Consider the following 21,255-nt stretch of genomic DNA (forward strand, 5'->3'; position numbering starts at 1 on the left):
ACCATTTTGATAGTGACATGTATTAAACAACTGTTGGTCTAACTCTCTGGTAGTGAAGGAGTTAACCCCTAACTATCATACACTATTTATTTTTGTGCTTCTGGCAAATAAGTGTATTTTTTGTTTTAAAGGGGCAATCCTTCCTAGGACCAACAAACTCATATTAGTGACACATTAAGATCTCATCTGCGTAATTGAAACTTTTTTATTTTTATTTATTTTTGTACCCAAATCTGACGCCTACATGTATTTTTAATTATTGTTTTTAAAGTGAGAATTGGGAAGGGTTAGATCTCCTCTGGCTGCTCCCTTCTCTGCGATGTCACTGGGTGATCAGCGAGTGCTGGTACAGCCAGAATCCCCCCTCCCCTTATCTTTATTGGCTCTCTGATAAGGACGGTGGGGCAGGGGGGGAGAAACACCCCCCCCCCTCACCTCCCCACTCAGAAGCCCCTAATTGTATTGTATGTCTTTATTTATATAGCGCCATTAATGTACATAGCGCTTCACCGTAGTAATACATCTTATCAACTTCTAACAAATTTCCAAAGAGATGGCAGCAGTCAAACCTTTGCTATTAGCCTTGTTAGATTTGTTTAGGGAAGTCGGTTGGCCTGTTGCATGTTAGTTTTCTGGCCCGCTCTGTGGGACTGCACGTTCTAGCAGAAGCTCACATTCCACATCTCGCTGCCTTTCCCAAAGTGCTGAGACATTAGTGAGGCTGGTGCGATATCGCACACATTGTACCCTGCCTTCTGCAGCCTCACTGTGCAGTAATGTGCAACACTGTTCCCATAGCCAGCACTGTCAGGGGTGTCAGGAGTGATGCACGTTAACCTTGTGTGCTCTCCGTGTTTACCCGAGCCAGCAATATAGCGTAGGCACACCATGTAACCCGTGATGGCCGCTGTGAATTTGTCTGCGGGTTCCTGACCTTTGGAGACCGTGCTGATTAATAACAATCCTAGATTTGTCTCCGGGGTCACCCTGCGGGCCCACGGGACCCGACGCAGTCTCCTCTCGCCACCTGTCTCCCTATGACTCAATCCGCCTGGGAACAGTGTGCTGGGCCCTGTTGGTGCACACAGACCCAGCCAGATTAATCCGCAGGTACACAGAGATTACAGCCTGTTTTGTGCTCGAGTGCACATTGTCAGGTAACCGCCAGGGCCTGTGCAGGAACTATGGGTTGTCAGGGCCTGTGTCAAAGGGGGGGGGGGGGGGGCGGGGGGCCAACTCCAGTCCTCAAGGGTCACCAACAGGTTGGGTTTTCAGGATATCCCTGCTTCAGCATAGGTGGCTCAGTTGTTGATTGTGCCACCTGTGCTGAAGCTGGGATATCCCTAATACCTGGCCTGTTGGTGGCCTTTTGAGGACTGGAGTTGGCCATCCCTGATTTAACCTAATAAACAGACCACTGTCCCTGGTTCAGTTTCATCCTTGCAGAACGGACGTAGTGATGCAAATATTGAAATTGTAGCGAGGTTATTACAGGGCTAAGTACTGTCCCTATGCGGACCTGCCTCTGGAACCCATACTCCCATTGTGTGCACCCAGTGACATCCCATTGTTTTCGTCCACTAACAAGAATAATTGATTGCCCAACAAACGGCTCTCCAGAAGAAAGTGGCCATGCAGTCGGAGACCCTTCACTGGTGACCCCAGGCACGGTACTGGTCAGCACATTGCGCTGGGTGGAGTCGGCGGCGGGTTTGTAAATCCGACGCCCCTAGGCACTTCGCTGTGGCGTCCGCCTCCTTGCTCCTGACCTCTTTCAGAATCGCAGCCACGTGATGCCGCGGATGTCACCAACGTGACGGTGTCGCGTTGCCATGGTAAGGTGTCGTCATTTGACGCCTCGTTGCCATGGCAACGAGACACCGTGTGACATCCCGCTGCGATTCAGGTGAAGGAGGGGGCGACAGCAAGGAGGCACTACATGTAAGTGCCGTCCCATCGGGCCCGAGTGACCTGGGAGCGCGGCAAATGTATATGGGGGCGGACATTTTGGGCGCCCCACAATGTTGCTGCCTTAGGCCCGGGCCTAACGGGAAATCCACCACTGGGTGCGATATTAGAAACAGGTGCTAGGAACTTTCATAACTACGTGGTTCCTGAGCTGGCTGTATCCTTCTGTTTTACAGGAGCAATCCCTGCAATATCCTACGGGTGTTTTTACATAAATCAGTTCTCTAGTATTGCATCATTTTTACTACCTTTCCTTTTATTTATTTATTTTTTTCCCCTCATTTTAAAATTCAACTCGTAATACACTGAGCACCCTCTGATTTCTATAGCCGGGTTTATCCCACCTCCCCAGCAGTGCAAGATCTTTGTAACACTTTCCTGTTTGTGATCATTTGTTGTCAATATTCCCAGCAGTGTGAGCTGCAAACTGTAACAATAGATAATGTTGCCTTTAGTAATATAAGGATACATTGTAGCTGCTGAGTTACACTGAAGGAAGGATTGAGATGAAACTGAAAGGCGGCCATTTAGTGATCCCTGGGAAGCAGGATCTTTGCTGATCGATCACGGGAGAGCAAATCGATTTTGGCCGCTTAGGTAATTACCTTTATTGAAAGCTAATCAAAGGATATATATATATATATTATAATACTGCTTGGATGGTATTAAAGAGACAATGTACCAAATGTTGCTCAACCATTAACCACTTTCTGCCACAAGGGATAGTGACCCAATGTTGTTGGCAGCAGAAGGAGGTAAAGGTTCAGCCCCTCCTAGGACCAAAGTGTATTAAAGTTAAACACATGAGTTTAAATAACTTTGTTACCTTTATAAAAATGTTGAGCTGAGATTTGAGGGGTTTGATTTCTCCCCCCCACCCCCGGCTGTTCCTGTGTGCCGAACTATGGTTCGCACAGGCAAAGCCCCCGCTCTCTTATAAGGACAGGGTTGGGGGGAGGGAGGAAACTTGATTGAGAAATACTCCCCAGTTCAGAGAATCTGAAGGAAAAACCAAACAAAAAGCAGCCGCACTTTGTTTTTAGCCCAGTTACGTTTGTTTAAGGAAGCCGATTAGATTGTAGCATTCTTCTTCTCGGTTTGCTATGCGGAACTGCCCCGTGATTAGGCAGGAATGCACATTTCAGATCTCGCTGCGATTGAGCTGTAATAAAACCTCTTATTGCTCCGTATTCTCAGCTTGGCTTTCGACTCTGGGCGTGAGAGAAAATCAAACGTGGTGGTTGGTTAGTTAGAGAAACACTCTGCTCTGCCACTACATCGCAGGGTTTACATGTGGCTGTAAATGCCCGATCGGCGCCGTGTTGGCAATGAATGGGTTACTGCTGGTTCTTGTTCCCTGGTATTTTGCGAAGGTTGACAACGTGGCAGACGCATCGCTTCGGTGGATCTAAGCGCCGCCCTTGTTGCTAGTTAACGGGCTCCCTGTGTGTAGAGGACGCTTTCCCCGGGGCTTGCGCCATTAGCCAATATTTTGCCCATAATTTGCTGGCATGTATCAGTTCTACTTTAACAGAGATGTCCATCCGAATGAGGGGGGAGGAAGATGGCGTCTCCCTGACATCCTGTCTAATCTCCTGCTAGGTTGATCATTCGGCCTCTACGGCACAGAAAGGGTTCCCATTGATTGCTTCCCAGGGCACGTGCGTTGTAATTGATGAAGCCTGCTCTAAGGCAGGGGGTACTCCACCAGTCCTCGAGCACCCCCAACAGGTCAGGTTTTCACGATATCCCTGCCTCCGCACAAGTGGCTCAATCGGAGGCTCAGGCTTGAGGACTGGAGTTGAGCCGCCCCTGCTCTAAAGAACCAGGAGGCCTGACTTGTATTTGGTGAGAACATCCCTAAACAGACACAGGTCTTCCCATTCACAAGTAAGGGCGTTTAACATGTTCATTGCTGGAAGGGTAAGAATGGAATCAAATGGAACTGAGTATTTTCCAGCAAAGCCTGGATTAAAACAAACTAAGACCTCATTGTGTTCTGCTGGGGAATTTTAATCAAGTTCTTTTCTTTGGATATTTTAATATTACAGTATTTTTTTGGGGGGGGGGGTGGCAGGGGCAGTGCCCTGTGAGGGTTTTAGTTTCCCCGATTTATATATCTTGAAAAGATTTTGTATTAGAGGGATCCGTTGTGGCTTCTCTGCTGTCCTTCACCGCGTATCGATGCCGTGCCCGGCATACTGGGGCAACTGAGAATCTTGCATTAACTAAAACGAAACGGTTCAAGAGTGTTTAGTCAGATCGTGGCAACTGCTCACAAGGAGATGGAGAAGTGGGATTTAAATAGGGACTCCCACTTCAAAAACATTGTTCTCCCCCCCCCCCCCGGACACTCCCTGTCCTCCTTTTGCTTAGAATAAGTGTATTTGGCCATTACCTTGTCCTCTAGGGAACCCCCACCCCCTCTTTAGAAGAAGCCACCCTTCCTCACACCTCTGCTGTCCTCCCCTGCAGGTGATTGCTGTGGTGATGGACCTCTTCACGGATGTGGACATCCTGAAGGACATGCTAGAAGCTGGCTTCAAGAGGAAGGTCGCAGTTTACATCATTCTGGATGAATCGAATGTCCAGCCGTTTCTGCAGATGTGCGAGAAAGCTCAGATGCATATGGGATACCTCAAGGTGAGCGAGGGCTTCTGCTCTACTGGCGGGAGTCAGGAGGAGGTGGTTCTCACGGCCGTCTCTTGGGTACTCTCTCATTCTCTCCTACGGTGCTACACTTCCACCACCCTCGCTTCTTGTTTTAATACCAGTGGTCACACAATGGTATGGAAAAATAGGTGAATTCTGAGCTGTGAGCCGTTTCTCGGAAAATACACTTGGGCTGCCATATTTAAGAGTCCCCTGCCAAATATTTGTATTTATTTTTAGGGGGATTTTAACACGTAATTGAGGAGAAAAGTGAAAGCTGGATCTGAAAGGGGGTTAAGCAGGTGCGGACATGCTTTTTCTCTGGTGTTTTACTTTTTCATGAAGCTGTCCTGCTCCCTGCCCAGCCCAGCACCCTCACTCACTGCATCTGTGTGTTTGGGTGTCAGCAGTCTCTCGAGCACCTACGGGTGCCTCCCTGCCTGTGAGACGTGCGTGTTAAAACCTGTAAACACACAGTCCAGCCAGCCTGGGATTTTGCTGCTGACGCAGCTGCCCAAAGGGATATCCAGCTCTGTGCTTCAGGGTCTGTCTCCCGCCTCCTGTTTTATAGGGAGTGTGGGTAACATGATTACACCTCAATTTACCATCATTATATCTATATAGTGTGCAGGGCGTGTTCAGCTATGTGTAACATGGGATACAATACAGGATAAACACAAGTATACAATGTTAATTGTTGGAGCAACTGTGACACACGTAAGTGGAACCAATTTGTGAGGGTAGTCATGGAATGTACAATTTAAGCACTGCATGGGTGATCACACAGTGCGAATCAAGTCTGACAGGGCGTCCGAAGAGCTGGCAATCTAAGCTGTGTACGTGTGACAGGCAGAAATAACAAGGTTCAATGTGCCTTATAGTATACGTGTGCATGGAGCAGCAGAGACTATTTATTTTAGGCGTAGAAGAGCCATATAAGGGAGGTTTTAGAAGAGGACAGTTGGGGTGGGTGGAATATAATAAAATTATTCATAGAGCAGGTGTGTTCTTAGCTGACATTTTGGACAGAGCGAGCAGGAGCCTGCGGTGTAATTCTCAGAGCAGGAGCTTGCAGTGTCCCCTGAGGTCTGCGCCAGCTTTGTATTGGCGACACCGTGGCCATATCTCAGAAACCGGGAGGGGTGGGGGTGGTAGGTCTGATGTTGGTGGGCCACAAGTCAGCTGGTCCAGGTAGGAATTAAAATTGGGGGTGAGGGGGTTTGCTGCTTTTAAACAACCAAATGCAGGTTGTGGAACAGGTTGGGACATTACTACAAGCTCACAGATTCCCTTCCAGCAAATACCTCCCGTCAGATCCAGAAGAATGCAGCACGTACTCTCTCTCTGGGCTCCGGATGGCGGCATTGTCACCTTGGGCCCAGTTTTTATTGCATATTGTTACTGTCCTTGCATGGAGGAAAGCCCTCATAAAGTGGCCCTCTGTGGCAGTGAAGTGGGTAACCATCCTCATAAGCAGCATGTACTTTGGATTACCAATTAAAGGCGCTCGGGGATGAGACACACTTTAACATCTTTAGTGTTTGTTTCACAGCTTAAGATCTGTTTTAATAGCTTTTCAAATGTGGGCCTAAAAACCTCATAGGCAGCAAAGAAACTGTACAGAACATACAACAGATCCAGTACATCTGTAATTGTTGAAGGGGTCATTTCTAAATGTGGTCAGATTACAGCATTTAAAAGATCTAAGACCACACAAGAAAAATATTTGGCATCAAAGATTTCCGTTTCAATTGAGAACAGAAGTTGGGGCATCTGGCAAAGTACGTGATTAGGCTGAGAAATGGAGAAGGAATCTCTACCCTGTCCCAGTAAATTAATACCGATTGTCCAGCCCCACTGCTTCTGACAATTAACCCCTGTGCTGCTTGAGGCAAGAGATGCATCACTGTATCTGGCAACAAAAGCGTTTTATACGCAAGATCCTCATGTTCGTGTATTGGATTGGAAGACCTTTGCAGCCCTCCCGTCCCATAACTGCAGTGCCCCCTCACACCGCTGGCATTCAGCGTGGCAAATCCAACTCTTCACAGTGAGCGGAGGTGATGAAATCCCTCTGGTGATATGAGTGAAACCAGCAGGTTGTTTTTAAGTCGTTGCCCTGTTTGAAGTATCTGTGTCACACTGCGATAGGTCCGAGGTCCCTGTCGCACGTCTCGGGGCATTATTCAACAGCTTGATGAAGCTAGTGATTGTTTGACACAAACACACTGGGCAGTGGGTTCTATAACGGCCTTTACCTGTTTTTGAAGCCACAGAAATGTGGTCCCAGGTTTCCACCTCCGAGGTGGCTGCATAAATGCAGCGGGGCAACTTGTAATAATGATTACGCACTCGCTTGCTATTTCCAGTATTGTAATGTGCCCTGGGCCTTTTATCTCATCAACAACATATATTTGAGTTGGATTTTAAAGCAAGCACAACTCCTCTTAATCAAATGTCCTGTCATAGGGGAGGTGCGGCAATACAAGCAGTGACAACACGTCACAATAAGGAGCTCGCATGGAGAGGCAGCTGGGTGCATGGAGGAATACAGTATAGCAGCACTAAGCAAGGCTATCATTGTCTAATTTTAGTGGGGGGGTTTTAACAGGGGTTCCCCGGGCGTCCCTAAAGGGTTCTGTGGCAATTTCCAGGTCATTTGAAAATGGTACCAAATACAGAAGAATTTTCAATGCATCTGATCTCAAACGCGCTATTAGAGAGGGTTGGGGTTCCTTACAATGCAGCCGATTGGCGCACTCTTAGAGAGGGTTGGGGTTCCTTACAATGCATCCGATTGACGCGCTATTAGAGAGGGTTGGGGCTCCTTACAATGCATCTGATCTCAGACGCGCTATTAGAGCGTTGGGGTTCCGTAGGATTTCACAATATAATTATGGGGTTACTTAACCAAAAAAGTTAGACTGGTCGAATTCATAAGGACAAATGCTCACTAGGTGTGTAATGTAATAAAACCTTCAAGGAATTGGTTTACCATCAGATCGTCCTGATGGGCTCATTGTGTGTTACCATTGAGCAATATCCTAAGTCCTACAATATAGCCGCGGTAGTGAGCATGTAACCGCTGAGGGCTCCTGGCTGAGTATAGAACCGTGTCCTATTGCAGACGAAGGTTCGGCTCCGCTACCATAATATTATATAGTGTAATGCTGCACAGGTCCGGAAGAGCTGGTACCTAAAGGGATTTACAGATATAGGCCCTTACTCTATAAACCGATCTGGCGCAGTTGATGGAAGGGACATATTTATCCAGGGCCGGGTATGGGTTATCACTCCCGACCTGGCATTAACTCGCAATGACTTCAATGGGTTGATATTTATCAAATGTTTTACCAGGAAGTAATACATTGAGAGTTACCTCTCGTTTTTCAAGATATGCCGAAACGGCTGCGATAGCCCCTAACGGCCCTTCATAAATATGCCCCAAATACCTCACTTTGTAACCGAAGAGCCAATTTCTCTCTCACACTATTTTATTTTTTTTAAAGATGTCACTGTATTAACCCTAACCCCCTTCTGACGGGAGGCTCTTCCATTGTCCAACTACTCTTTTAGCACAGAGGTGTGAGCGCTCCCCTTGAATGTAAGGTTGGGGCTGTGGCTATAGGAGGTGCTGCCACCTGCGTGTTTGTTTGCTCTGTAACACACCTCCGTCAGATCGGCCCAGTCGAGCACAGAATAGTGTTCATGGAGGGGTTTGACCGACAGAGCGTCAGCTTGTGTGCGAGGTGTGGAGAGAGGCAGCTCCTCTCCTTAAACACACATGCTGCCCAATATAAAGGCGTGCAAAAATGTTACCCAATAAACACTGCCCATTGTGTCCCTCTGTACTGACCCTCTACTGGTCACTTGACCTCTCCATGCCCCAAGCTCTAACATTAGATTGTCAGCTCTTTGGGGCAGTTGCTTGTGCAATTCTTCGTACATTTTCAACGCTATATAAGAAAAACCATGCTGACATTATTACAGGCCTTTAATAAATAACAGCAGGCATTCGGCCCGTATTTACTGAGGGCTGTGACTCCATAAGGCAGTGTCCAGCCATGCAGTAAAACTGCGTGGTGAGTATGGGCTTCTATGCTATACCACAAAAACTATATATAGCATGTGGTAGTATACGGGAAGAGGAAATCTCAATGCACGACATTCAAATTGTGCCTAAGGCAATAAAGGAATCGGAGACTTTTTCAATCCTTTTTACCATTGATTCTACCTTTATTTGTTTTTTAAATGGCCCATGTTACTTTGTGTTATGTGATACATTGTTGTTGCCCTGCGCAGAGCAGTCACAAGGGGAAAGTTTTCGCCCCGGAGGGCAGGGCGAGCTCCGTGAAAAGAACAAAAAAAAGTATAGAATGTGGACAAAGGGCGAGGGGGGAAAAAACGGCATCCGATCGCAGAGAAGGGAGACTGCTAGAGGCCGGGAGAGGAACACACATCACGTGGGACAAATTGTTCATTACATGTACGGATTGTTTCATTGTGGCACTACATGCAAATGTTTAAATCCACTTAATAAATCCCCCAACAGAACCCAGTATAATAAAGCAAATAACATGCAATCCGTTTCCCTTGTGATCAAAACACAGGATTTCCTTTCCCTACTGCAACATCAAATGTTCAACCGGCAAATTCAACCGAGGGGCGGCACATGGAGCCGGGTATTCATACTGAGAACCATCCGGGTCGGTCCCGGCACCAGCTGGGTCTCTTTAAAAATGGCCGCTACTGAATTTTTTTAAAAGGACGGCTTCATAGCTGGCGCCTGATTGGTTGAAAAACATTTGGAATACATTGCAGCATTTATTGCAGCATTTATTGCAGCAAGGGGACAATTCGCCAGGACCATTTGGCCCCGGGCTATTTAACTACCGTGGGACAATCCGCCACGGCCGATTCACCGCCTGTCATTTTGCAGCAGGGTGCCAGGGATTTGGGGTTATGGTGAGGAATGTTGGCGGTTAGATGTTATCGGTATTGCCGGCATCGCATGGACCCGTTGTTTCTTCCGCTAAGTACTTGACTCCATGGCAAACTTTATTTTTGGGGGGGGGGACGGGGGATTAGTTGAACCAGTCAGATTGGCGGCTGTATTAGAGTTCCTGTCCTGTTCACCTGCACCTAGAACGCTCACTCGGCCTGTCCTGTTCACCTACACCTAGAATGCTCACTCGGGCCCTGATTCACAAAAGTGTGCTAAACTTTAGCACACCTTTACTCCCATTCATACGGGGCCCTTCCGTGGCTCTGGGCCTGGGTGAGCAGTCACTCAATGCGGGACCCTTCCGTGGCTCTGGGCCTGGGTGAGCAGTCACTCAGTGCGGGACCCTTCCGTGGCTCTGGGCCTGGGTGAGCAGTCACTCAGTGCGGGACCTTTCCGTGGCTCTGGGCCTGGGTGAGCAGTCACTCAGTGCGGGGACCCTTCCGTGGCTCTGGGCCTGGGTGAGCAGTCACTCAGTGCGGGGACCCTTCCGTGGCTCTGGGCCTGGGTGAGCAGTCACTCAGTGCGGGGACCCTTCCGTGGCTCTGGGCCTGGGTGAGCAGTCACTCAGTGCGGGGACCCTTCCGTGGCTCTGGGCCTGGGTGAGCAGTCACTCAGTGCGGGGACCCTTCCGTGGCTCTGGGCCTGGGTGAGAAGTCACTCAGTGCGGGACCCTTCCGTGGCTCTGGGCCTGGGTGAGCAGTCACTCAGTGCGGGACCCTTCCGTGGCTCTGGGCCTGGGTGAGAAGTCACTCAGTGCGGGACCCTTCCGTGGCTCTGGGCCTGGGTGAGCAGTCACTCAGTGCGGGACCCTTCCGTGGCTCTGGGCCTGGGTGAGCAGTCACTCAGTACGGGACCCTTCCGTGGCTCTGGGCCTGGGTGAGAAGTCACTCAGTACGGGACCCTTCCGTGGCTCTGGGCCTGGGTGAGAAGTCACTCAGTACGGGACCCTTCCGTGGCTCTGGGCCTGGATGAGCAGTCACTCAGTGCGGGACCCTTCCGTGGGCTTGGGTGAGCAGTCACTCAGTGCGGGACCCTTCCGTGGCTCTGGGCCTGGGTGAGCAGTCACTCAGTGCGGGACCCTTCCGTGGCTCTGGGCCTGGGTGAGAAGTCACTCAGTACGGGACCCTTCCGTGGCTCTGGGCCTGGGTGAGAAGTCACTCAGTACGGGAGCACCTTCAGTACAACACACAATGCAGCACGTCACCGGGACGATGCAGGAATCGGACCCTGAATGCAAAAGCAACAACCCGCTTGGTTAGACCGCTCCCTCAGTGACCTGCTGAGAGAGACACGGCCAATTCCTGAAGCTTTCTGCACAAACATCCAGTGACCGCACAAGGAATTGAATGCCGTGCAGAGTATGTGGGTGGGAAAACAATGCTGCCAACCAAACGGGGGTCAGAGCAGGAGCGTGACCCAATATGTAAGCCGAATGAGAAGGGGCTGGGCGGTTTTATATGGATATTCTGCATATAGAAGGATTTTTTTCTGGTTTCCGAAGCACTGGACCATGTGAACAAGTATTTGCACTGACCCACTGAATTAGCTGAGGAGGATGCTGGGAGGAGGATGCTGGGAGGAGGATGCTGGGAGTTGTAGTTCTGCTGTGCTATACAATTATAGGCCACAATGGGCACGAGCTGGGAGTGTTGTTATAAAGAGAGGTTGGTTGTGTGACGGTAGGGTGGCCTTTAAAGATCTTTCAATGCTGTTCCTAATCGCCATAATCTTACTGTCACTGGCAGCATAGGGTTAATCTCGCCCCCTTACACCCCAGCACCCACTGTCCCTGGCAGCATAGGGTTGGTCTCGCCCCCTTACTCCCCAGCAACCACTGTCCCTGGCAGCATAGGGTTGGTCTCACGCACCCACTGTCCCTGGCAGCATAGGGTTGGTCTCACGCACCCACTGTCCCTGGCAGCATAGGGTTGGTCTCACGCACCCACTGTCCCTGGCAGCATAGGGTTGGTCTCGCCCCCTTACACCCCAGCACCCACTGTCCCTGGCAGCATAGGGTTGGTCTCACGCACCCACTGTCCCTGGCAGCATAGGGTTGGTCTCACCCTTACTCCCCAGCAACCACTGCTAGCATTGGGTTTGTAGGGAGAGGTGTCCGTGACATCTCTAGCAACATAAGGATTAATACTCCTGCTCCGCAGCCGCAGGGGACACCCCATCACAAGCTCGGGAGACGCTCAGTTTACCGGTCTGGCTGCATTATGACAGCTTATTCTGCACAAACAGGCGAGCAAGCGCTCCGTGATTAACCCCCTCACTGCAATCCACACACAGTAACTAGGCTGGGCTGTGTTTGCTGTGGTTTCATACTAACTATAATGTCGCCTGAGAAACATATTTACCTATTCCACCAGTCTGACACTGTGGCAGTTATTCATTAAACTGCGATAGTGCCGATCGTGGGCCCTGTCGTGCAGAAACGCCCACTGAAGTCAATGACCTGTCTTATGTGCACAGGAGCAGGCCAGCGTGCGTATACTATTCTCTGCCGTGCCATGCAAGACGGACCAGTACATTCCATTGCACGTTATTTTATTGCTTTGAAAGTCTCGTCGCAGGTCGCTTCTGCTCCCTTACTGTGCCGGTGTCACCTTTTCTGCTCCGTGACATATTGTGTGTCAGGCTGAGGCAGTGTATATGACACCGGACAATGCGTACAGTCGTGCTAAACAGCAGCTGCGGGTGTTATCCTATGAGCTGATGTTTTATTCAGGTTTCTGATGTCACTGGGAGAGCTTTAGTGTGGCCCCGAAAGCACCAAAACCACAAATAAATGGTCCAAATTACTTGTTCCTTTCCATCCTGTTCAACTATCTTAATGTGCGTTTGTGGTTTGGCTTCTATTTGAGAAACATGAAGGAAACTGTTCCATTGAAGTGTTTTTAGCTTCTTCCTGATCACTGCATCTTGAGAATCGCTGCATCTTTCTTTCCTTCACCTCTTCACGGTGTCTGATTTTTAAACAGAAGTTTGTAACCAATCCTTTCGCATGCGAACGTTGAGCTGTGTGACTGCGTTGCAGTTTGGTTCAAGTGCAGTTGGATTAAGTGTTAAATTCTAACCAGGAGTTGAACCCAAGAAGGTTGGAAACTGGGTAGATTAGAGAAGTAAATTGTTAGTACTTCTAACTCCATAGTTGCTATAATGAGTAGGGCGGAGAATGCACATCTTGCCACATGTATGTGCACTTGGAGCGGCTGTTCCAGGGACCATACCTCTGGGAAGTGTGAGCGGGTGATCACTTTGGAGTCTGCTGATCTGAAGAGGCAACATTGGCTAGGAATCTTGAAAGTTTATTGCTCACTGAGCAGGCCCTCTCTAGGACAAATGGGGCAGAGGGTAGCACTGTGAGTGAGGAACAGGTAGGTCGCTGAGTAACAAGGGGGAAGAGGCAGGCCAGTAATGAGCTGATCCATCCCAATAGATTTGACAGATTGAGTGAAGATATTGGGGGACTCGGGGCAGGGATGACGAGGCTGGGGGAGACTTATTTCTGTAGCAGCCAGGAGAATAGTTCCTCCAGCACATAGGGGACTCGGGATACTCTGAGAACAAGGAAGGGTGTGGTGATTGCCCTCTATTGGATTGGGTCCAAACAGTTTGTCTCCTGGGTGCATGGGTTCGGCCTATTCCAGCTTTGATAGACAGCTTGTTGGAAGGGGCTGGGACTGACCTGGCAGTGTTAGTACATGTTGGCACCAATGACGAAGTTCGAGAGAGGGAGGGTCCTAAATAATTTCAGTGATGTAGGCTGCAAGCTTAAGGCAAGGATCTCCAAGGTAATATTTTCTGAAATACTACCAGTGCCATGTGCTTCCCCCAGGAGACTATTAGAGCTTAGGGAGGTTAATGCATGGATAAGGAAGTGGTGTAGGAAGGAGGGGTTCAGGGTTTTTAGAGCACTGCGACTCCTTCTGTGCAATCTTTATGGTAGGGACTAATTGCAACGAAGAGGGATCTGTGCTAGGGGGGAGGATGATAAAGGTTGGAAGAAATTTTAAACTAGCAAGGTGGGGGTGGGACAAGCAAGAGGTAATGGACTAGACAGAGTGGGTAAATGGCCATGGGTCATGGGGGAGAAGTGGGGGACAAAGGGGAGCTTGGCATGCATGGAGTCATATTAAATACTGATGATCCTAGTAAACTTCTAAAGACTAAAATCAATGTGTAGAAAGGCAGGAGCAGATAAGACCGGTAAGAACCTTAAGTGCGTGCGTGCGTGCAAGGAGCTTGAACGATTACAATGGGAGAGCTTGAAATAATAGGCAGAAAGGAGAAATATGATGTAGGCATTACTGAAACATGGTGGGCTGAAACTCATGACTGGGCAGGTAATTTAGAGGGTTACTCCCTTTTTCAGAGGGATCAAGCAAATAGAAGAGGGGGTGGAGTATGTTTATATGTTCAATCTGATTTTAAAACCTATTATAAAGGGAAGAGGTTTATGAAGGGAATGATGACAGTGTAGATCCTTTGTGTATATACATTTGCAGTGGAGATAAAAGTACAAAAAAAAGTTTGTAGGGATATGCTATAAACCATCAAATATTCATGAGATTGCGTAAGCCAAATTACTTTGTGAATGGAGAAGGCAACAAAGCTAGGCCATGTTTTATTAATGGGGGATTTTAATTATCCGGACATGAAATGGAGCAATGAGATTAGTAACAGTACAACTACAGGAAACGGGTATTTGGGTGTACTAAAAGACAATTACATGACCCAAAATCATGTGGAACCAACCAGGAGAGGGGCAATGCTGGACTAGGTGATATCAAACAATGTAGAAGTAGTAACACACATTCAAGTTTGGGGACATTTGGAAAACTAATTATTTCAAATGAGACCTTACTTTGATCAAAAACCATATTATATAGGATCAACAGACTCTTCATTTTATAAGGCAGATGTTCATAAACAAAGGCATCTACAACCGTGTTTCCCAACTCCAGTCCTCGGGGAACCCCAACAGGTCAGGCCATGAGGTTATCCCTACTCCAGCGTAGGTGGCCCAGTCAAAATGACTGAGCTGCTGATTGACCCACCTGTGCTGGGCAGGGATATCCTTAAGACCTGACACTGCTCTACAAGTAATACATATGGAGGCAGTTCTTGCAGGAAAAATGTGGAAGATAAATGGACCGTTTTTAAAACCATTGTTAGATAAGCACACTTATCAGTGGATACCCTTGGGTAATAAATATATTTAAAAAAAACGTCAACCGATGTGGCTAAATAACCAGGTAGGGGTGGAAATGGAAAGGAAGAGGCAGGAGTTTACAGTCTTAAATCCTGAAGGGACGGAGGCATCGTATCAGAATTATAAGGAATGTAACAAAAGTTTCAAAAGGGCAATCGGAATTGGCAATAATTGAAAATGAATAGAACGTAAGATCGACCCTAATAAGCTTTATGTATGTTAATGCAAGGATTAGAAAAGTGAATATAGGACCATTTCAGTGTGAGATGGGCAGGCAAATTATTGGAAATAAGGAAAAAGCAGAGGCATTGACTAAAGAAGAGTCAATTGCAAAAATCTGACAACAGGAGGAAGCCTCGACCTCTGTTAAGTAACATTTTGTTAACGGAGGAAGAAGCGCAAAGGCGGCTTGATAAAATGTAGATAAATAAAGCACTTGGCCCGATGCACCCAAGGCTATCAAGGAGCTAAGTTCAGTAATGGCCAAGGACTCCATTTCCACAGACTGAGTGCCACAAGATTGGCGTAAAGCAGACGTGGTGCCTATATTTAAAAAGGGAGCTAGATCACAACCAAGGAATTACAGACCTGTAAGCCTGACATCAATATGTATTCAGAAATGCAGTTTGGATAACATTGGTAATCAGCATGGATTTTATGAGGGATAGGTCAAACCAAACTAACCGTATTCGTTTCTTTGAGGAGGCAAGTAGTAATTTAATAAAGGGGATGGATTTCTGAGTTGAGGAAAGGCCAGCTAAATTAGATTTCTTTACATTAGAAAAGAGGCATCTAAGAGGGGATGGGATAACTAAGATAATTGAGACTTGAAAATTGGATTTCCCAAAACTGTTTTTAAACACCGACTAGACTGTAACAATGGAAAATGGGACCAAGGCTACATATTTTTTATTTTTTTTAAGCTTCCAATGACTGAGCTCCGGATTAGAACCAACACTAATACCACCCTAACTCCTGTTACTAGTTTTTGATACTTGGGCATATGGTTTGACTCCCATTTAACATTTTGGGATGCACATTGATAAGGGACTGCCAAATAAGCGGGTTTATGCATTTTGTTTAATTGGCAGTTACATGAATATGGTTTTTACCCCGCAGGGTCGGTATATATTGGTGTGTAGGGATGTGTATACATTTCTCTACCTTCCCTGTGGGCAGCTACTATTGCTTTGAGGGTTTCATTCCTACCAATCAGGTAGATCCCAACATGTGTCCATCTCTGGCTCTAACTCCAACCCCCTGGATATTACCTGTGGTGTCCCGCAAGGCTCTGTTCTGGGGCCCCCACTCTTCTCAGTGTTCATCAATGATCTTCCTACAGCTTGTAAGGAAGCCTCAATACACATGTATGCAGATGACACAATATTATAGTCACACAGCCCTAGCCTCTCCGACCCTGAACACGCACTTCAATCTGACTTTCTGAGACTTGAAAATTGGATTTCCCAAAACAAACTGTTTTGAAACCCTGACAAGACTGTAACAATGGTATTTGGGACCAGGGCTACTTTTTTAAAGCTTCCAATGACTGAGCTACAGATCTGAACCAACGCTAATACTATCCTAGCCCCTGTTACTAGTTTAAAATACTTGGACATATGGGTTTACTCCCATTTAACATTTGGGATTCTCATTGATACCCTGACATCCAAAACCTATGCCAAACTAGGTGTACATTACAGGAACAAATCCTCCCGAAGTGTGCTGGTCAGAAAGCGTATCGCACAACAGATGTTAATGCCAATTATCGGCTCGGCACCCCAAACCCACCTTGGCAAACTTGATACCTTCTACAATTCAATATGCCGCTTTGTTCTCCAATGCAACTACAACACACCACTGCGAAATGCTCAAAGAACTAGATTGGTCATCACTAGAGTCTAGGCGCAAAGTTCATCTGTCTTGTCTTGCCTTCAAATACTTTCTGGGCAAGCTACCTATCTATCTGAACAAGCTCCTCACCCCAACCACATGCAGCACTTATCACCCAGGATCTGACTCCGAAAGACTGTTCATGGTCCCAAGTTTCAGCAAAGTATCCGGCCGTTCCTCCTCTTACCGTGCACCCCACAACTGGAACAACTTACTGGAGACTCTCACATCCACCACCAGTTTAAGTTCTTTCAAAACTAAAGCTGTCTCACATTTTAATCTGGTCTGTAACTGTTACATGCTCCCATAATATGTAGTATCTTAACTGTGCATGCAATGTCTTGTATATAATGAATACCCTGTTCATTTATGTAACTGTATTTGTACCCATGTATTAATTGCCATCTTAACTCTATGTCCAGGACATACTTGAAAACGAGAGGTAACACTCAATGTATTATTTCCTGGTAATATCGTTTATAAATAAACAACTAGATACACATATATTCAAGGTGAAAACAAGGAGCTTTCAAAAGAACTGTTCATCCCACGGGCAGTACTAAGGACTCTGGGTCATCCTTTAAGGTTGGATGAAAGGGGATTTCACCAGTAACAAAGGAAAGGGTTCTTTACAGTAAGGGCAGTTACAATGTGGGATTCATTACCCATGGAGACTGTGATGGCAGATACAATAGATAACTTAAAAAAAAAAAATTTGGACATCTTTTTAGAAAGGAAGGGTATACAGGGATATACCAAATAAGTAAACATGAGAAGGATGTTGATTGCCAATACTGAAGTCGGGAAGGAATGTATTTTTCCCATTTTATAAGACATTGGTCGATGTTTCACTGGGATCTTTTGTTTGCCATCCTATGAATCAATATGCTGTAAGTACGGATATAGGATGAGTATCGTCTATATTTTGATGTAGGTTGAAGTTGAAGTTGATGGCCTCCCCCCCCCCCCCCATCTACTATGTAACTAGTAGAGAGGTCTGCAATGTATTGTATTTTATCATCTATAGTACGATATATAAATAAACATTTTGTAGTCCCCCGGCACCCACACATCTCTGCCAGTGGGTATGTGCAGTGTCCTCATCAGTGCAGTAACTGCTGGGGCTGCGTTTGGGGTCCTGAAACTCAAACTCCCTGCTTTTTATCCTGCAGCACCTCCGAGTCCGCAGTGTCGGTGGCCCCGAGTTCTACACCCGCTTCTCAACCAAGTTCAAGGGCTGCCAGGCTCAGAAGTTCATGTTTGTGGATGGAGACAGGGCCGTGTGCGGTTCCTACAGGTAACATTGTGTGCACACTCTACTGGAGGGCGTGAGGGGGAGGACGTTTCCACGTGTACTGAAGCCTTTTATATAAGGAAGTGCCACCTAGCTTAGAAGAATGGCATTGTACTTCATAAAGAAGACAGGCAGCCCAAATAGAAGGGTGACCAGACATGCACAAATTATACTTTACTTCCTCATACCATAACGATGTTTACGCACCTCATCAAATATTTAATATATGTTTTATATAGTAATTGGCTTACTGTGCATAATAACCCACTGGGAGGTAATGTTTGGTATCCACTGCTGTGGAAGTAACATGTTTTGCTGAAGATCACACAGGGCGATCACTGGATCTCAGTGTCATACTTCAAAGACAAGCATCTTAACAGCAATGCTTTTCCTCTTATGTAGTTTTTAATGGTTGACCTCTCCTCTCCTTCCAGTTTCACCTGGTCAGCAGCGAGAATGGATCGAAATCTCATCACCGTGCTGTCCGGCCAAGTAGTGGAGACCTTTGACCGGCAGTTCCAAGAGCTCTATCTGCTATCCAAGGTGGTCAGCCTGAAGGGTGTCTCCATCAAGAGTGAACCAGAACCTGAGCCTATGGCGCAGCCAGTACCTCTACCTGCAGGACCCTCAGAGTCCATCACCAGGAAGCTCATCAATCCCAAATACGCCCTGGTGAATACCAGCAACGTGGCATCAACTGCGTCAAAGGAAGAAAATAGCACATCCACTGCCAACAAGAAGCTTGCCAGTAAAGCCAAAGTTCGCCATGAGCAGCAGATGGAAGAGCCTCCAATTCATCCAGGGCTGTATAACATGGAGAGAGCCAACATGTTCGACTATCTGCCCACATGGGTAGAGGCGGATCCCGAGCCAGGAAGTGACATATTGGGGTACATTAATATCATTGACCCTAACATTAAGAATGCGCAACCCTCCCAGATGAATAGAATCAAGATCTGCGACACTGCATACGCCACCGCCCAGTTCATGTTGCAGAGCAAGGAGCAGGCAATGAGCCAGGGATCTTCAAAAAACAGTCAGGTGGAAGCCCCTCTCCAGTTAACGAGGGAGGAGCCATGTGTCAAAAAGGAGGCTGGGCCTGTGCGCAACCATGGCAAGAGGACTACATCGAGACGAGGCAGCCAAAAGGAGGGGTCTGTATCAAGTCCGGTGGAAATGGCATCGGGGGCATCAAGCCTCTGCGAGGACTTGGTTAAACACCCTGTGAAAGAGGACCAGGCTGCAGAGCCACTGGAGACTTCTAATACAACAGCCCCAGAAAAGTCTAGAGAGGGGTTTGCGTCACTGGCTTCAAGTCAGCACCTTGTGCCTAATAATATGGACCAAAGCCCAACGGCAGGCATTGGACCCCCGGTGCCAAAGCCCAGAACTATGCCAGTCACAGACTTTATTAGCAAGAAGAACGCTCTAAATGCCATGTCTGGAGGGACAGACGTGTCCAAAGAGGATGACATTGTGCCGTCTGTCAATGGGGTGGACGCAGTGGAGAGTGAAGTGGAAGAAATTGCCACGATTCTCATCCACAATGACCAAGACGACGCGGGTGGATTAGAGTCTTGCAGGCCCCAGTATTCGTCCAGTGGCTCCGGCTCTCTTCCTCCTTCCAACGCTTCCTCCATTTCAGAGGAGTACTACCCAACCACGCCCTTGCAGAGGAGGAGATCTGACTATTTTTCCAACGGGGAACGCTTTCCCTCGGAGAGGAAGGCGAGCGACGGCCACATCAGCAGAGGAAGCTTCATGAGCCCGGGCAGCAACTCCCAGTCCATGCTGGACCTCCGGCAGGCCGAGAACGGAAAGAGGAGGAACCAGTGCCTGGAAGAGGAGATCAAACGAGCCCTGGCCAAGAGCCATGAGATGCAGGAGAAAGATCGGATCTATTCCATGGAAGCTGCCAAGGTGTGTATTGGTGTCATAGACGATGTTCCACAAATGTGACGAGGGGAACGGATCTCTGGTCTCGGCAGCTCATGTCAAACAGTGGGTTTTTTGGGGTGTGGGAGTGAAGAGACATTTCAATGATGGATAATGTAACATGAAGAACCACACAAAGGATTCATTGCTCAACTCCAGCCCTCAACCCCCACAGGTCAGGTATTGGGGATATCCCAGCTCTAGTACAGGAGGCTCAGTCAAAAAACTAAGCAACTGATTGAGCTAACTGTGCTGAAGCAGGTATGTCCTGAAAACCTGCCCTGTTGGGGGGGTCTTGAGGAGCACCCCTGCATTAAACCATGTTTGTCAAACTGCGAGGAAAAAACATAAGGCTATTTTTCCCCACTGTTAAAACGGTCTACAAGAAGCAGTCGTACTGTAAGTTGTAGCACCAAGGCACACATTGTATTCCATGGATTTTAACCAGATACATTTCACTTGGGAGTACACGCATCAAGGCAACCCATCCAACACTGCTTGTATGGCTAGCCGGACAAGTAGTGTTGGCTGGGGTGACTTGATGCTTGTACTCCCAAGTGAAATGTATCTGGTTAAAATCCATGGGATACAATTAAACCTAGTGAGGCAACTTGCAAACTAATGTCACTAAGTCCGCGGTGTTACAAGCCTTTTGTTAGAGGCAGAGAGACTGATGTGTTCAAACGTAGAGCTACCAGTCTACATATTACTTTTGTAGCAATACTGGCCTGGAAATCTTACAACCTAGAGCTACCAGATTTATTAAAAAAAATAACAAAATGACAGTAATCCTAGCCTGGAGAAATGACATCCTAGTTTTAGGAGAGCATAGATGGGTGAAATGTCTTGCTCGTGGTTCTTGCACACTGTCCCACTTCAAAGGGCAGTTTCAAACCACAAGGCGCTTTCATCCCTCACAAAGATATGCATGCTTTTTAGAAACCAATAAGTTGCCCCTCTTCAAATTTTTTTGCCCGTGTCATCACTTAGTCCTTCAGAAGGTGTCATTTCAGAACAAGTATTGGGGACACGTTGCTTTGCCTTTCAGTGTTATTTCCGTGTAACAATAAATAAATAAAAATAAAGTTGGATACCCGGGATCTGTGCTCCAGTGTCAGAATAATGTGTCAATAGTCTCTGAAACCACTCGGCAATATATGAGGATACAATACAGGCCCTGCTATTCCCCCCGCCTCCTCCTAGTCCCCACGGTTTTCAGTATTTAGCAGGGACAGCACCTGTTTCAGTAATCCTTTTACTGTAGTAAGCTTTTGAATCCTCCATAGGTTT

At 47.4% G+C, this 21,255-nt stretch overlaps 2 protein-coding genes across 3 annotated transcripts in view; one reads left to right on the top strand and one right to left on the bottom strand.

Moving 5' to 3' along the window:
* SLC5A10 (solute carrier family 5 member 10) overlaps nt 1-21,255 on the bottom strand; it is a 108,398-nt gene that overhangs the window by 64,439 nt on the left and 22,704 nt on the right. The gene's annotated exons all lie outside the window — the stretch shown is intronic.
* FAM83G (family with sequence similarity 83 member G) overlaps nt 1-21,255 on the top strand; it is a 37,696-nt gene that overhangs the window by 9,004 nt on the left and 7,437 nt on the right. For both annotated transcript variants that reach the window (XM_075565803.1, XM_075565804.1), the window contains exons 2-4: nt 4,444-4,611; nt 17,909-18,033; nt 18,465-19,950. In XM_075565803.1, the coding sequence (XP_075421918.1) occupies nt 4,444-4,611; nt 17,909-18,033; nt 18,465-19,950 (1,779 nt within the window). The remainder of the gene's footprint in view (nt 1-4,443; nt 4,612-17,908; nt 18,034-18,464; nt 19,951-21,255) is intronic.

This window comes from Ascaphus truei, chromosome 11 (genome assembly GCF_040206685.1).
Source record: "Ascaphus truei isolate aAscTru1 chromosome 11, aAscTru1.hap1, whole genome shotgun sequence".
NCBI classification, from domain to species: Eukaryota; Metazoa; Chordata; class Amphibia; order Anura; family Ascaphidae; genus Ascaphus; species Ascaphus truei.